A 17,586-nucleotide genomic window follows, 5' to 3' on the forward strand; every position below is an offset into this window, starting at 1 on the left:
GGGAGAGGATCTCCTTCTCCCTTCATAACGCAGGGCTGGGGAGGGGGTGTTGCACTGGCTCATGGAACCAAGGGTGCAAGGGCTTAGGCCTCTTGCTTGCCCCCAACTCCTTCCCGTCCAACTTACACTCCTGATGCTCCTTGGGAAAGCTCAGCAAAGATCCTAGAACTCACATTAGCACTAGAAGGAAACCTGGAGGTCATCCCACTTGAGCCCTTCATCTGACAGGCAGGGACACTGAGGTCCCAAGAAGCGAAGGGACTCGCTTGGGTTTTTTTTCAAGTCTGCAGATGAGATAGAACGAATCCCCAAGGCTCCGGGCCCAGCCCCAGGCGTCACCCCATTTGACCTCCCCACAAAAGACATTCTACCTGAGCAAAAAAGTGCCGTCTCCTGCTCACGGGCCCTCTGAGGAACTCCTGCCACTAAGAAGAGGTGACGCATTAAACACATGATAGCCCCAGGAAGGGACGGGAAGGCCTCGTCACCTCTCCTGTCGATGGTGTGGTCTCTTGCTCTAACCAACACTGGTCCCGAGGCAGGGGTGACACAGTCTGAGGTAACACAAAATCTCAACTACTGAAGACTCTTGTCATCCAGAGGGGGGCCTCTGGAATTGCTCCAACAAAACCAGGTAAGAACCCCAGGTGCCGGGTGCTGACTTTGGTGGGTTAAAGACCACCCATACCCTAGAGTTGTATTTATAGCAGAGCAAAAGCCCACTGCAATGCCTCACAACTATTAGAAATACGCTTTTGAGCCAGCATTTCCCTAACCGCTCCCAGGAACATCCAAGTTCTGCGAAACGTTCATAGCATTTCATTTTTTAAAAAAAGGCTACAGTATTATTTTTCTTCTAAGATTTATTTTATAAACATGTAAGAAAAGTTCTACATTATTATTGGTCAGACTACACAACAACAGTCTGCCTTGAAGCCAGTATGCTGTTCTCAAGATCATCAAAGACATTCTGTCCTTTTAGTTCTTCAAAGGAAAAAATGGTTTGACTTCTAATTTACTTCTTATTGTGTAAGATTTAAAAGCAAATACTTGTACATCAACTTATTTGTGCAGCAATTAATTAATCTGTGAAGCCGTCATTTGCTGTTAACTTTAATCCAAATTGCCTGTTAGCATTTCACCACAACTTTAAAACCGCTCCGCGTGACAGTGGGAAGCCTACTTTAGGCAAACGAGCTGTTGCCAGGAACGAGTTCTGTTTCTTTGTGTCTTCTTTGGGCTGCTGTCACCTCCTCACCAATTGGATCAGATGCTAAGAATCGGCCCAGCAGTCTCTCTTTGGGGCCTCTGATCCATCCGCCGGCTTCCTTTCTTGGTCTCCTGGGTGCAGATGAATGCTTTCTAAAAAATATTCTGGATTATCTACATGACTCTCCAGCAAATTCTTTATAAAGCCAGGTAAGCTTCAGCTCAGATATAGCCAGATCATCAAAATTTGAATTTCATGGAGGTCTACTTGATGAGATTCTTTCTTATGCAAGTGCAATTTATGCACTTGTGAACAACCGTCCTCTTTTTTGGAATCGGGTAGTCTCGGCTAGAAGCAGACTAGCCTGCAGACAAGGGTGCCAGAGCTGGGTTGGGTTCCCACAATTCATTCATTTGCCAAACACTTTTTAGGCACCATTTACCCTGGACTGGCCTGGTAGGAGGAACAGAGATAACAACACGAAGAAGCCTGCTCACAGGGGCTGCTAGCAGGGAAAACAAAACATGAAAATAAAGTGTTGTGTGTACAAGGCAGAACCACGAGGACTAGCCTGTAAGAGGATGCCGGGGCTTCAGAGAATGGAGCTGTTCCGGCAGCTGGGGAATTTACACATCCAGCTATGTGTATAGGGGATCTGCCAGGTGCCAGGCACGGCACTCGGACTGGGGAACCCCATGACCAAGCCAGATGTGGCCCTGCTCTCACGGAGCTCACAGTCTAACAAAAAGACAAAGTAGGAAGAGGGAACTGCGATCCAGTGTACCGGTGTGCTGACTTGAGGGGGTACAGAGATTTGGCATTACATACATATTTCACTTAGGCAAACATAACGGCATTTGTCTGAAAAAGTTAGGAAAAAGAAAAAAGACAAGGAAGACAATTTTAAGCCATCTGGGCCATTCCATCTGCCCCTCCGCTCCCGGAGCAGACAGGCGTGGGGGCCTGAGGTGAGCCTGTGCCCCTGCTGCTCCTGTGGCCTGTCTCGGTTCCCAAGAGCCTCTTCAAAAGCGAACTGCTCGCCTCAGTGTGAGTCTAACACCTACAAATAAGTGTTGCTTGCATAACACGGCCCTACTTGCAGGCTAACCACTTCTCCTGGTGCTCAGCTAAAGAGACTGTGACCTATTCCCGCACAGGCAGGAACCAGCCGCACTGCACCTCGCGATAATGGTCTTCAACACGGCGCCTTCCTCAGGGTGTCCGAAAGGAGTTTTGATTACACTCAAGTTTTATCCTAGGCATGACTTTATAACCTAACCCTGGAATGTAACAAGACTCCTTCGTGGCAGTACCACGGGACACATAACAGGGCCAATAACCTGGCTCCGGAAGTTGCAGGTAGCTTCCTGGAGAGGTTTGTAAGTCCTTGAGGATGAGGGAGAGGAGAAGGCAAAGCTGAGGTGGGATGAGGAGAGGACCAGCGGGGTGTGTCACTGGGAGGAGGAACAGCACTGAGCAAAGTCTGGGAGGCTGGTGAGATCAAGATGCCTCCAGGAAACCAGTAAGCAGAAAGTAGGGGAGGATGGGGAGAAGAGGCTAGAGATACTGCCAGAGGCTAGATCTTGACCAGCCTTGTGAGCTATCAAAGGAGTTCAGAATTTATCCCATTGGCAATGGTGATGCTTTTAAGCAGGAGCAATAGGAATAACCTTCTTACGAATGTTCATCCTGAAGCACATGAAAAGATGCCCAACATCATTAGTCATCAAGGAAATGCAAATCAAAACCATAATGAGATACCAATTCACATCAAAAAATAACAAGTCTTGACAAAGATGTGGAAAAATTGGAACCCTCATAACGTTGCTGGGGGGAATGGAAAATGATGCAGCCACTTGGAAAAACAGTCTGGCAGCTCTTCAAAAGGTTAAAGATAGACATACCAGAGGACCCAAGCAATTCCACTCCTAGGTATATAACCCAAGAGTAATGAAAACATGTCCATGTAAAAACTTGTACATGAATTTTCACAGCAGCATTATTTATAACAGCCAAAAAGTAGAAACAACCCACCGGTCCATCAACTGATGAATGGATAAACAAAATATGGTATATCCATACGATGGAACATTACTCAGCAATAAAAAGAAACGAAGTACTGATATATATTACAACATGGATGAACCTCGAAAATATGTTTAGTTAAAGAAACCAGTCACAAACAGCCACAAAGTGTATCATTCCCATTTATATGAAATGTTCAGAATAGATAAATCCATAGAGACAAAAAGTAGTTAGTGGTTGCCAGTGGGGAAGAGGGAATGGGGTACTGCGAATGGGTACAGGGTTTCTTTTTGATGATGAAAATATTCTAACATTGACTATGGCAATGGATGCACAACTCCGTGAATATACTAAAAGCCACTGAAGTGTACACTTTAAATGGGTGAACTGTATGCTATGTAAATTACATCTCAATAAAGCTGCTAACAACACCGAAAGTTCATCCCAGCTGCAGTGTGCAGAATGGAGAGGGAGAGACAGGGGAGAGGAACCAGTAAAGAGGCTGCTGCGGGGATGGAGTGGGAGAAGACAGTTTCTGACCTAAGGCGAGGGACTCATGGGGTCAGGCTAGAGGAGGCCAGGGGAGGAGAGGTTCCATTGTGTGCTGGGCTCCACAAGCTCTCCTGGGTAGTTGGCACCTCTCCCAAGGCGGAGAGTGGAAAACAGAAATGAGGTATCTGTAAGTATTATCAAGCAGCAAAAACGTATCTAAAATCTCATATGTGTAAAGACTAAACCGACTGTCCATCTTTGCTCCCCAACTCCCAAGAAAGGGCCTGGGCTTCCAGAGCACGTGTAAGATGCTGTAAGATCTGGGTGCTTGAGTGGGCTGGAGAGTGAGAGGCTAAGGCCAATAACTTTGGGAAATAAAACTTAACGTCTTTAAAGGTAATTTTCTGGGCTCTGCGTGTTTGTGAGCACTGCAAGGCTGCTGAAGTAGGCATTTTTCTTGGTCACATCAGTTTTAACTACACACCACTGCCCTTCCTGAAAGTCTTCCTTGATCCCTAGCAAAAGACTGGTGAGGGCTGAAAGGCCATGGGACAAGTGGGCCTGAACTACTGGTGGGAAAGGGTCATGACTGGGAAACACAAGGGAAAGTCTGAGAAGGGGAGTTTTCTGAACACTGCAGAGAGCATGTCAGTGGGGACCCTGACCACGGGGACCTCTTTGTCTCACTAGTGGCCCAGAGACTGGAATGGGGTGGGGGTAGTCCCGTCCACAACCTCATGCACACCGTCAGTTGTCTCGCTGACCCTCCCTGCACCTGCCGCAGACAATGGTGCTGGCCAGCCCGCTGCAGCCACCGCTCTGACACAGCAAAACACGATTAAGACGCACCAACGAAGCCAGCAGCTCTGGTACCAGCCCATTCATTTGCTAGAAGGGGAAACTGAGGCCCAGGCCTACGGAGCAGAGCCAGGGGTCGGCGTCTCTGACTCTACAGCCCCTGCACTTCTCACTTGACCAACCGCCCAGACCCTGGCCCCTCCTCAAGAACCTGGTTCTCAGCTGTGTGCTTCATGGGCAAAGAGCTGAGAAACCTCAGAAACCTTAGGTCTCAACTGGCAGAGAAACCCGAACCAGCTCTTTCCTAGAATCCCACTAGGAAGCTGAAACATATCATGGTTACATGCTCTCATCTTTCTACAGGGAGGGAAAAAGCAGGTTAACCAACAAAATATGGACAACACAGTTCTTGTTGCAACTCTCAAGTCTCCCCGCCTTTCTTTATTAAACAAAGCGTTCGTTCCGCCCTCCATCGCACCACACTGCAATCAACTAATCATGTGACCATTAACTCAGGCACGAGCAAAGATCTCTAGAACCCTGAGCTGCACTGGGTGCTGGACATTCCAGACAGGTGAGGGGTTGTAACACCGCACAAGCAACACAGGCTTTATTCTCTTTAACTCCTAAGCTCTGCTGAATTGAAGTAAAACACTATTTTTAAGCCTGCAGAGGAATACAACACTAAATACTTCAAAATAAAAATCAGACAGGAAGACAAAATAATCTACCACCTTCTCATGGTAAACTAATCTGAAAGGAGTTTAGAAATAAATGAACTAAAATTTCTATAACTATTATCTTATTTGCCAGTTTTGAAGAAGTCTTCAAGTGCCAGAACTTGGAGACAGAAAGAATAAATAACAGTGTATCACTTCTGAAGTGATAATAAATGACAGGTTCCCATCTCAGGTGGATGGGTATTTTTCCCTACAGCGGCCAAAAAGCAAGTTAAACTCTATGTACAACAGACAGACTATACACTTAGGATCATTTAAAAATAATGAGGCTCCCCTCTTTGCCTTCTTCCAAAGTATATAATATATATTTAACAGCACATAAGAAGACACCACTTGAGCTTCCCTCGTAGCCAACAGGAAGTATTTTCACATATAAAAATTAAAAATTTTAACTTTTAAATCATTAATATTTTTTAAACATAATACAGACTTAAAAATTGTTCAACATTAACCCATGACCCCACCCCTAGCACAAAAATCCACCCCAAATCCCAAAGTCACAGTTTTTTGTTCCTAAAAATCCCACAGCACTGAACTTGATCTTCACTTCAAGCTGATCGCTAACAAGGCCCCCTAACAGAAATCCCCAGGGAGGAACGAAGGGCGATCGACGCTGCGGCTCTTATCTACCTGGGCGGCACGGATGCACCTCTGAGGTCAGGTCCATGAGATTCGGCCCCCACACTAGGATCCTGGAAGGGTGAGCTGGCAGCTTCCCTCATCTTCCCCCTCGAAGGCTGTCCAATAAGCACCTGGGAATTGACTTTTCTTGGGAAAAGGGTGCTGGTAACAGCTGTCAGGGCCAAGGCAATAGTGAGAAGTTCAGTCCTCTGCTCTTTGGATGAACTGTGTTAAAACATTTCTTTCAAAAGACACAATGTTAAAAATATTAAGAAAAATGTCTACAAAATCTGGAGGGCTGCCTTTTCCTCAAAGGGTAAAGCTTGTGGGGTGGTGGGAAAAGAACTGAGGGCCCAGAACTATAACTCTGCAGCAAAAGATTAGATAGATGCCCTTCAAAACATGTCACATTCTTAAGATGTCTTGCTGAAGTAGCAAGAGCGGAGGGTGACTGCGTGAGCAAGAACGGGAGGGGCGCCAACTCCCGCATGGGGGGTTCCTACTGTGCACCCCACCCTGCACAAGAATGTCAGGCTTTAGGGCAGCCGCCTTGGGCCCCAAGGGCATCAGGACTCTGCCTCTGAACCAGAGCTGCTTTCCCGACTAACTTCAATCTGGAGAGATGGTAAGTTATCTAACCGGCTCTTCTTTTGGCGAGACTGTTCTTTCTCCTTAATCAGAGCCCCCCATGCCCTTTGCAGCTCGGAGTCATCTTCCTCTGTGCCGGGCGCCCTGTGATCCACTTTCTTCGTGTTCTTTTCTTTGGTCTTGGGTGCAGATCCTAAGCGAGTCCATAAACTACCTGTTTGGGTGAGAAGGCATTTCAGCTCTGGCAGTCGATGCTGAGAAACAGGGGCACTGGCAACACCTGACGTGCAGGAAGCACGGGGCGGGGGGCGGGGAGGGGGGCGGCGGGGGGTTGTCCGTGGCACCTGCAACCATGGTGCAGCCTTGGGCAGATCCTCTCCTTTCCCTGGCTGCAGTCCCCTGCCTGCAGACTGAGAGAACTGGACCCAACGGGAGATTCTCTCAGCTCGGGGATATGTGCCCCCCGACCCCACCCTACCCTGTGTTAGGCACATCAGAATCACCTGGAAGGCTGCTTATACTACACCTGCCCCTGCCTGGTGAGACTCACCATCCCGTCCGTGTACAACTTCATTCTGCCAGGACTGGGCCACTCCCAGATCTTCCCAGCCACAACATTCTGCAAACTGATGGGCCTGCTACACTGTCAACTTCCCGATTCTGCCCACTCTCCATTAATTTTTCACATATTAATATTTAACAAGAGAGAAATACATGGAATTTCATAAGATAGCCACTCTGTAAGGCAATTAAAAGTTTTATTTATAAAAGCTATAACAATGTGGAAAAATGACTATGATAAGATGCTATACGAAAATAGTAGTATATGTATATGGGCAAAGACTGGAATAGCATGAAACTAAAAAGTATTTGTGTTAAACAGAAAGAATCAGGGGTGAGTTTTTTTTCCCATTTTCTAAATTTTCCACACTGTTACCATTATGATGATGATGATGATGATGATGACGACGACTATAATGAAAGAGGAAAAATAATTTATTTTTGTCATAGGCTATTTCCTGCCTTCTGCTAACAAAGTATTTCTGTGCTACACCCATTGTCTCTGCTCTTACCAATTCCCTTCCCCATCAGTTTTCAGCATTACCAACCTGATTTCTTCTCCCGAGTATCAGAGTAGAGGCCTTTAACATCTTGCCTGGGAACACCTAGCCTACTATGTACATCAGAAAAGGGCTCTCTCCGAACGACTGGGTTACTACTAAAAGCCTTTTCCGGAGAATGTGGTCTTTTTCCTAATCGCTGGCGTATATCTAGAAAAAGAAAAAAAGTACTACCGTGACCACGTGCATATGCTTTGCTATCTGTACTGTCAACCTGAGATCTCTGCAGGACCTGGTACCAAATCTCCCCGAGATTTGGACATGTGCTGGACATGGGGCCCAGCACAACCAGGCTTCTAAGAGCCTTCCCTCTACAGAGTCTGGATTCTCTGGGAAAATTCAAATGAGAATCCCCAGGGGCTCGCAGGGGTAAAAAACCTTAGCTGACTGCTCCAAAAAGGAACTTCTGAGGCAGAATTGTCTGCTTTGTGTTTTCTGTAGTAGAATCAAGCAGAGCAAATAATTTACGAACATTTCGGCTGACAAGAAATACTGCAAGCTCCCTGAGGACAGAAGCCGCAATCTCTGAACATATAAGAAGCTCTCAATAAACTATTACGTTGAACAATACATGTAATGAGACTGACAAAAAGCAAAGGATCAAGGGAAAATGTCCCAAATCAAATGTTTTTCCTCCAACCCCCGCCCCCCCAGAAATCTGCCTGTCCTCCTGAGCTCCCTCTCACAATAACAGCAACCACAAAAACACATTTATTAGCAAGTCCCTGGGCTGGGTTTTCACCCACCTTGCCTATGCTCTCTGAGGACAGCACCCCCATCTTTCAGCCCCTCAGGCCTGAGCCCCTTGGCTTCTCTCCCTTTCCTCCCGCACTTCCCAGTGCTGAGTCTTCTTCCTCTCCAAGGTTGACACTGTCATCAATTCTGCCTCCACTGTCCCTGATCTAGTTCAGGCCCGTGTTACTTACTTAACTCTCTATCACACCCTACGCCGCCACGAAGTTATCTTTCTAAAATAGATATAAGATCAGGTTACTTCCCACCTCAAAAAAATTTGGTTTACCAACTGAGATCCTACTTCCGGTCCGAGGCCTCACTCCACAGCCACGTGCTCTGAGAAGCATCCCACAACAGATCCTGCCCCAACAGACCCACCTCCCCTCTCTGCTCCCACAGCCCACTGCTTGCAGTGCCCTATCACAGCACTCACTCCATTCTGCTTCAGGTGGAATTACCTGAATGTGTGCCCTTATGTTTTCCATCTGAGTTCTATGATGACTTTGCATCCCCTGCAAAGACTTCTAACACTCCCAGCACCTAGCCCTGGCACATAGCAGGCTTGGCCAAGTGCCCACTATACGCGTGTTTGCACATATAAACTAACCAGTTCAAACTCTTAACCATTTATACAACAACCCGACTTAATTTCTATTATCCTTATGTACAAAGTATACCAATGACATACAGAGTAAAATAATTGTTTGGGACAAAAATATTGAAAATGAGTATTGCAAAAGTCTGATTAAATTTCATGTCCTAAAGTTCCAATGCCTAACACAAAATTTAGAAGTGATGAATCAGGACAACTAAATTGGTCCGTAAATGACAGTGTTTTATCCAAGAACCTATCCCTGTCTGCATTTGCTTTCTGGAACTCAGAATGAAGCCCAGATACACAACTCAACAATACCTGTTTTAGTACTGCTGCCAGGTGGCCGTGGACGTGTGTGTTGACGTTTTTCATCTAACAAATGTCGGACATCTGCAAATTTCTCAGGTGTTAATTTGTTACCAATTCGGTTTTTTATATTGCTTGTAGATAGAGTATCTGCCCTCATGGAGTTCCTTTAAAAAGGGGGGTGGAGGAACAGTAAACCAACTTGAACTGTGGGATAACACTCATACAACAATCTCATACACTCTGGAAAAACAATTTAAGAAACCCGATCTAACATGGCCAACGTTCACTTACAACACCATAAACCAGTAATTATTTGCTTACAAAAGCCACGACCAGCCTGCTGTAAAGAGGCTGCTTGGGGCGAGCAGGCCCCTGAGTCTTCCAGGGTGGTTTCCACACACGGCATCTGCGAGCTATCGCAGAGCACGTACCTGCGAGCCCCCTCCTCCTGGGACAAACGCTAAGTAGAGGCCTGCAGAGGGCTGGAGGGCTGGTTGTTGTCTAGACACAACAGAGTCTAAAACCCCTTTCGTTAAAGGACAGACGTCTCTGTCAAAGACCTCTCCCACCACGTCAGGGGACGAGTTCCATTATTCTGGCAGCATTTGCCACTGGAAAGTTCTCTGAAAACTAAAAATAAGGATGTGAACAAGGCCATACAAACCAACCAGCTTAAAAGTTTTTTCTTCCCTTTTCCCAAACACACCATCAAGAACTCTTAGAGAGCACCCCAGCCTCCAGCCCTCTCTGATCCATGCATACGCGATCTGCCCTCAGGAATCTGCTCAGCTCCACTGGTCATCAAAGAACGCATATTAAAATAACTGTATTTTTTCGTCCATGGATAGCAAAAATCAGAGTGATAATACCTAAGGTTGGTGAATTATGTAGGCAACAGGTGGTAATTTGAGTAAAACCTTTTTGGAAGGAAATTTAGCAACATCACATTTTAAAACACGTGCCTTGTCTTATGCAGTAACTAGAATTTATCTAGTTGGTGCAACAGTAAGAAAACAGAAATCCAGGGAATCCCCTGGAGGTCCAGTGGTTAGGACACCGCACTTTCACTGCCGAGGGCCCAGGTTTGATCCCTGGTTGGGGAACTAAGATCCTGTGAGCCGCATGGCGCAGACAAGGAAAAAAAAACAAAACAGAAATCTCCGTCAATAAGGGATTGGTTAAACAAACAATGACACTTCCAAACAATGGACTACATACAGTTGAAAAAACAGCAGATGTCTACACTATATTAAATGGAAAAAGCATATGTCAAAACAATATAACTTAATTTTTGTACAAATATATCTATAATTTCTCTATGTGTTATGTATACACATAAAACTAGCAGGAAAGTAATTCACCCAACTGCTAACAGTCGTTCTCTTAGAAGAGGATGAGATTACAGGTGACTTCACTTTCTATATTGTCTATAGTTTTTATAACAAGGATCACCTCTTGTACATTAAGAGGAAAAATCAGACGCTACAAAGGACTGAAATTAGAAAAGATAAAAGTGGATATAAAATTAAGAGGTATTAAGAAGAAGTCAGTAATTGGTATTCGAATCAAATTAAAAGCTAGCACTGATAAAAAGAGAAACTATTTTTACCTGATATTTTTCAACTGCGATTCCACTTCGTCAGCATACATCGTCATTTTCATGCTCTTCTTTGGTGAAGGAGTGGAAATCATTTTCAGCTCTAGATCATAGTCCATTTCATCCGAGTCTGAGCTGCTGGCACTAGACCGCCGAGATGTGCTCCGCTCCCGGGTCTGCTTGAGGGCTGGGAGCTCCTCGTGGTACTCCACCACCACCCTGTCATCAGCATCCATGTCCTGGTCCTCCTCTTCCTCCTCCTCCTCTTCCTCCTCTTCAATGGGTTCCTCAGGAACATTCACTAGTCCTAAGGAATTTAACCAAAAAACATTAGGAAAAGCCCTAAAACTAACAAATCCAATTTTCTATTCTACGTCAGTGACCTTTTTAAAAGATGGGATTCCCATCGTTAGAGTTTATTGGGGCATTATCTATAATAGTGCTAATCTGGTTACCATTCTGATCCCTGCAACAAAGAATGTCTAGGTAAAGTATGAACTAGCAGCCTGATGCAATATTACAAAGTTGTCTAAAATACAGACCCTCATCATTATTCACAGATTCTGTATTTGTGAATTTGCCAATTTTATTTGTAACTCCAGAATCAAAACCCATGGCACTTTCGTGGTCATTTGTGGACATGCATAGGAGCAGCAAAAAATTTGAGGCACCAGCCATGCATGTTCCCAGCTGCGGGCAAACAAAGCCACATCCTTTTTGTTTCATCTCTCACACTGTAAACAAGTGTCTTTTTTGCAGTCCAGTGAGTGCTAATTTTTAACACTTTTGTGGCTTTTATTGGTGATTTCCCTGTTTAAAATAGCCTCTGAGCATAGTTCCAAAGCTGTCTAGTGTTCCTAAACACAAGAAGGCTGTGATGTGCCGTATGGAGAAAATACGTGTGTTAGATAAGCTTTGTTCGGGCATGAGTTACACTGCTGCTGGCCTTGAGTCCAATGTTAATGAATCAACAGTATGTAGTAAATAAGGTGTCTTTAAGCAGAAACACAGATCAAACAAGGTTATATATTGATCAGTTGACAAAAATGGTGTGATTAGAGTCTCTGAATGGTTTTCAATGATCACGATGACTTTCTAGAACATAACCGCCATGAATAATGAAATGTACCTTTAAAGGTCACGGAAAAATGCTTGTAAGTGGAATGCTTGAAGCAGAATATAAAATATATGTCCACAACAGTTATTACAGTATTTATTGTGAAAAGAGACAAAGGAAAAATGTAAAATGAAATCAGTTGTTAATCTTGGAGTGCTAGAATTAGAGGCAATTTGTTTTTTTAATTTCTTTAGTATGAATATAAAGATTATATAATGAAAATATCTTAAAGTAACTGAAATTGGAAAAGCCTAACTGTGTATCAGAAAAGTATGTGCGTTAACATGCAGATTTCAAATATACAGGTTTGGATATTCACATTAAATTAAAATGTAGAGATTTCACCTCTCACTGTCCCTATTACAATGATAAATGTGTATGCGTGTTATTCTGTGTTTGTATGCTGACTTGGCTGGTTCTACAAAGCATATAGAAGATTTTCACAGATCAGATTCAATATAAAAACAAATCTTTATAAAACATAATGAAAATGGTTCTTTCACAATAAGCACCAAAAGGAAGGAAGAAAGGAAGGGAGTAAGGGAGGAGGGGAGGAGGGGAGGTAGGGAGGGGGAGAGAGAGGAAGAGAAAAAGAGAAAAAAGAAGGAAGAAACAAAATGAAACCCAAGTCATGATGTCGCACTTTACTGAGGCATTCACGTGCACAAGCCAATAAGCACAGAACGCTAAACACAGCAGCTTATTTTCATCAGACAAAGGAACGATAAAATGAACTCATCCAACAAAATAATTAAATTTTTTTTTCACGCAGCTTTTGATATTAATAGGAAAATTAGATTCCTAAGAAAAGTTTTAATTTTTCCTACAGCTTGCCTTTATTGTTAGAACAGCTTTTATAAAATCATTTGACCTCTTTGTATGGGCAATTTCAAATTAATTGTGACTTGACTTACTTTCCTATATGTTGGCAGAGGGTGAGGGCAAGGAAGAGAGGATGATAAAGTTTGGAACCTTAAGAGACTGTATTAAGAATAAAAATATGATTTCAGGAGCCAAACATGTGTCTACCCAAGAGCTGAGCAGGCAACTACCAGAATGTCGGTGTTTATAGGATGTCAAGCCAACGTCGTCCCCAATCAGGGCTCTCTTCTTGATCACATCCCGCTGAATGCGACGGGAATGGTATCTTCGCTTCCTGTAACATTGCCAAAATAAGCACATAATCAAAAACCAACAGGAAGGGCCTTGAAATCCACTAGTTAATTTCAACTACACCCTGACACAATGTTAGGTGCTGAAACAGAGATATTTCACAGGAAACTGAAAGTCAGCATTCTCACACCATTTACCACAGTTAAAAATCTTGAATTCTTTCTTCTTGTCTTCCTTCATGTCCACACATGGTGTTGACATTCCACTGCAGAATACCAACTGAAGGATTATGAAAAGCTTACGTACTATTTAAACTATTGTATTTTAAGGTTTTGGACTCACCAAGAATTACTAAGAATTCCTTTCATGCCTCCGTAATTTGGATTCCCATATTTCATGTAATACTGACTTCTTCTCGCTGCTCCAAGTTCCTTTTTGTCATCTAAAAATTAATTACAACAGTTACCAAGGATTTCCTGTGAGTGTGAAGACAATGTTGAATGGGTTTAAAAAAAAAAAAGAATGTTTTTCATGGCTGGGATCAGATCAGCACAATCTGCCAACAAAAGGGAAAGATGCACTATAAACACTCACTCTCTGAATGCCTCCTAACGCAGTGCCTTGTGGAGGGGGTGGAGTAAAATTCAGAGATGAGGGAGGTTAAGCTGCTGTTAGGGAGCTGACTTCATAGAGAAAATACCACTAACAACAATACGATATACTAGGTTCCAAGAAGCATAGGAGAGCATCAGTTATCACCAGTGTTCAGGAATCAAAAAGGCTCTTAGAAGAGGTGGCATTTTCACTGCCCCCTGAAAGATGATATTCATTTCTGAATGACAACACTCCAATAACACAGAATCAGGGGCAAAGAAACAGATTATACATAGGTCCATATATTTGGCAAACCATTTTTTTTCCAGTTTACCGTGATGTTCCTCAAAATGGCTTAAGGAAAACAGCACAGCACCATATAACCAGAATGCACACAAATGGTCCCTCGAATAAGTAAATGAAGAAAAGACCCCATTTATCAAGTTAAAATGACAGGTAACAGGAAGAAAAGGTGGTCAGTGAGCACACATATTTTCATAATATAAAGGTCTCTTGACAGCTCCCTGAGCACTCACTGAACGCAACGGATGAACACCAATGAGAATGTACCCAGTGCTAGAGATAAATTTGGTGGCACAAACCAGAATGTGCACCCTACAAAAGACATGCCCACCAGCTCCTTGGAGAAATGGCTGATTCCAGATCTGGGGCAGGGAAAGTACAAGTTGAGTCTGGCAAAACAAGATGTTTTATTGTGCCATAAAGTAAGAAAGAACTCAAAGAATCATGAAGGCGTGTCAAAAGAACACAGTTTGAAGAGGCTCTACTGGCCAAATCCAAAATAATTTGTGAATCAAAATAATGATAGAATGGATGATAACCCATTGAATAAAACTCCATGAATCTAAACTGATATAAGTAAGTAAAAAAGATAAGTAAATACGTAAACAAATGGGTAAAAAGGGAAAGCTCTTCCTTACAGCAGACTGCCAACTAATAGATGAGAGAGTTAAAAAGTCATCAATGGATCTAAAGCTACTGCATGGAAGTTGGATGAGGAACAGGCTATTTACATAACCTCAAAGCATCTCCCCACAAACCTTTAAATTATAAATGGAAAAAGAGTAACTTTATAGTGGAGAAACCTGGCGATCATTACCTTAACCAAGTGATAAAAGCTAACATCCTCAGGAAGGGGATAAATAAATACAATGTGCCTCCTGATATGATGCACTGAAAATGACACAATGTCACTTCTGTGGTATAAACGCACAACCTGAATTTAATTAGGAGACATCAGACAAACTAAGGGGCAGCCTATAAAATAATGAGCCTGTCCTCTTTAAAAATGTCCCAGTCAAGGAAAACAAAGGAGTAGTTCCATACTCAGGGAGACTAAGGCCACATGGCAGACTTAAACACCCAGTCCTGGAGTGGATCCTAGTTCAGTGGGGGAGTAGGATACAGAATAATCCAAATGTATTTGATAATCATCACCATTGTCAGCAGCAGCAGCAGCATGAACTGTTAACACTTACACAGCACTCACTGTGTGCCAGACAGTTTTTTTTTCCCCCAGGTAGTTTTAATATACAGAGCTGGGAGCTGGTACAATCTGAATGTGGACTCCGAATTAGGTAACAGTATTGTATTAATGCTAAGTTCCCTGATTTTGATAACTGTGTGTAAAACAAAGTCCTTGTTCTTCAGAAATACTTACTGAAGTATTCAGGGGTGAAGAGTTGTCATTTCCAATTAACTCTCAACTGACTCAAACCACCCCCCCCCACACACACACACACATTATTAATGCGTACGAAAATCATTATGTGTAAAAAGCCTTATGAATTGTTAAGAGGCTTTTAATTTAATTCTTTAGAGAATTAGAGTTGAATGGTACTACTAGCAATGTCCAGGAAGATATTGCTGTGATACATAAAATACAATTTTAAAGTTTTCATAGTTCAGATGATAAACTGGCTGAAAAGCACATGGGACAAACCAGCTTTGACAGAAAATAACTTACTTTAGCTAGAAACCACAAAAGTATACAAATAGCTAATATTCACTTTCAATGTCTGAAATTCCAACTCAGGCAGCAAGTCATTGATTTTATAAGCACAGAATATTATAGTTTGAAGGATCTTTGAGATTACTTGACCTAAGTTCTGATTCAAAAGAGAAGGTGTCACTCAATAAAAATCACTTCGATTAAAAATAAAAATCAATACCAATTATCATTTACCTTTTGTAGCAAATCTCATGAATAATCTATTTCCTTTAGCAAGTTTGTTAGCTGGACGAAGATCATTTCTTAGCAGAGACTCTTCTTCTACCTGAGACAACGTGTCCAACTTAAGAAAAAAGAGCATTTCGACATAAAAATTAAAGCCTTTTTCATATTCATTCAGCAGCAAAGTTACCATTGATTAAGAAAGCAATCTACCTTTAATAATACCCATCAGCATTACAGCACCAGTTCCTCTGCAGGATGTCTAAGTCAGAGGTCTTCCCTGACCACCTTGCCTAAAAGAATCGTCTCCATCATTCTCTATCTGCTTACCCTTCTTTACTTTTCTTCACAGCACTCATCACCTCCTGACATTCTATTACATATCTGTGTATCAGTGTATTGTCTGTCTTCCCCACTAGAATGGAGGCTCCAACAGGGCAAGGACTTTGTTCTGCTTGACGCTATATCCCCAGCACCTAGAATTTGGTATATGGTAGGCACTTAATAAATAATTTTTAAATGAATACACTTTAATATTTCCAACAATAGTACATACGCCATTAGGAAATATGCCATTACTTGCTATTCCTTAATTTTACTGATTCGATAGCATTTCAAAGGATTTCTCAATAAAACCATTTCCTTTCATACAGAAGTGTGAGTACTAAGATCTCAAGATGAATCATTCATTATAGCCACACAAACTTAAAGGCCAAGAGCCTGGTGCCCCCTCAGGAGGTGTAATGGTGAAAGCCAGGGGAAGAACACAAAGTACTGTATTAAGTCTTTAAGGCTTAAATACCAAGACAGTAAGCAATTGTTTACAGTGAAACCTTACAGACACTTTTGCCCTCTCACTGACCTCTACATCACTTGCGTTCTCATCTTCAACTTCTCCTTCTTCAGCCTCATCGTCATCGGAACTGTCGTCTTGCTTGTCTAAAATGGAACATGAGGGACAAGATGAATCTTAACTCCATCTCATACATGCTAAGTCTAATATTTTCTCCTCCTCTTTGCTAATGATCCAAAGCATCATAGCTTATTTCAGAAATAACTGGCGATGAGATACTATATAACGCTGCACAGAAACTCAAGTTGTAAAGGACAGGACTTTTAGCCCCAAAGTCCCTCCTTTGCGGTCAGTTACCTTTTTTACTTTTCTCAGATGACTTGTCCTCATTGGCATCCTTGCTTCTTATCTTATCCAGGGCTGGCAGGGAACTCATATTGATAAGGGCTCGTGTGGCTGTCATTTCATCCAACCAAACCACGTTACCTAAAATAAGATAACACGTTACATCACATCCATAAGGTTAAGTTTCTTGAGAACAGAGACTACATCATATTCATTGCTAAAGTCTCATTCAGCTATGGACTGGCATCAGTAAATGTACACCAACTAATGAACGGAACTATAGAACCTGGTAGTAAAACTTCTTTGATAAAATCAACCTAGAGCTGCATTCCCAAACTGGGTCCCACAAAATAATGGTCAAGTACTCCATGAAAAAGGGTTCTGTATATTAAAACTGCCTGGCATACAGTGGGTGTTATACATAGGTGTTAGCAGTTCTTGATGATGATGATGGTGAAAATTCTCAAATAAACTTGGATTACCCTTTATTCTACTGCCCCCTACATGGAAGCCCTCTGCTGTTCCTTGTTATCCAGACATGCTAAATGATGTTTCCCTACTGTGAAGTGTGGGTGATGATGGCATCCATGGGATATATA

At 42.8% G+C, this 17,586-nt stretch overlaps 2 protein-coding genes across 2 annotated transcripts in view; both read right to left on the reverse strand.

Moving 5' to 3' along the window:
• ITGAE (integrin subunit alpha E) overlaps positions 1-5,978 on the reverse strand; it is a 68,885-nt gene extending 62,907 nt beyond the window's left edge. The window contains exon 1 of the mRNA XM_068531525.1: positions 5,896-5,978. Within this exon, the coding sequence (XP_068387626.1) occupies positions 5,896-5,932 (37 nt within the window). The 5' untranslated portion in view covers positions 5,933-5,978. The remainder of the gene's footprint in view (positions 1-5,895) is intronic.
• Positions 846-17,586, reverse strand: part of NCBP3 (nuclear cap binding subunit 3) — a 31,217-nt gene continuing 14,476 nt past the window's right edge. Inside the window, exons 5-14 of the mRNA XM_068531517.1 lie at positions 17,000-17,128; positions 16,712-16,788; positions 15,862-15,970; positions 13,404-13,503; positions 13,001-13,104; positions 10,844-11,138; positions 9,244-9,398; positions 7,584-7,745; positions 6,526-6,688; positions 846-6,058 (exon numbers count right to left, since the gene is read on the reverse strand). Coding sequence (XP_068387618.1) covers positions 5,950-6,058; positions 6,526-6,688; positions 7,584-7,745; positions 9,244-9,398; positions 10,844-11,138; positions 13,001-13,104; positions 13,404-13,503; positions 15,862-15,970; positions 16,712-16,788; positions 17,000-17,128 — 1,403 coding nt within the window. The 3' untranslated portion in view covers positions 846-5,949. The remainder of the gene's footprint in view (positions 6,059-6,525; positions 6,689-7,583; positions 7,746-9,243; positions 9,399-10,843; positions 11,139-13,000; positions 13,105-13,403; positions 13,504-15,861; positions 15,971-16,711; positions 16,789-16,999; positions 17,129-17,586) is intronic.

This window comes from Eschrichtius robustus, chromosome 20 (assembly GCF_028021215.1).
Source record: "Eschrichtius robustus isolate mEscRob2 chromosome 20, mEscRob2.pri, whole genome shotgun sequence".
Taxonomy (NCBI): Eukaryota; Metazoa; Chordata; class Mammalia; order Artiodactyla; family Eschrichtiidae; genus Eschrichtius; species Eschrichtius robustus.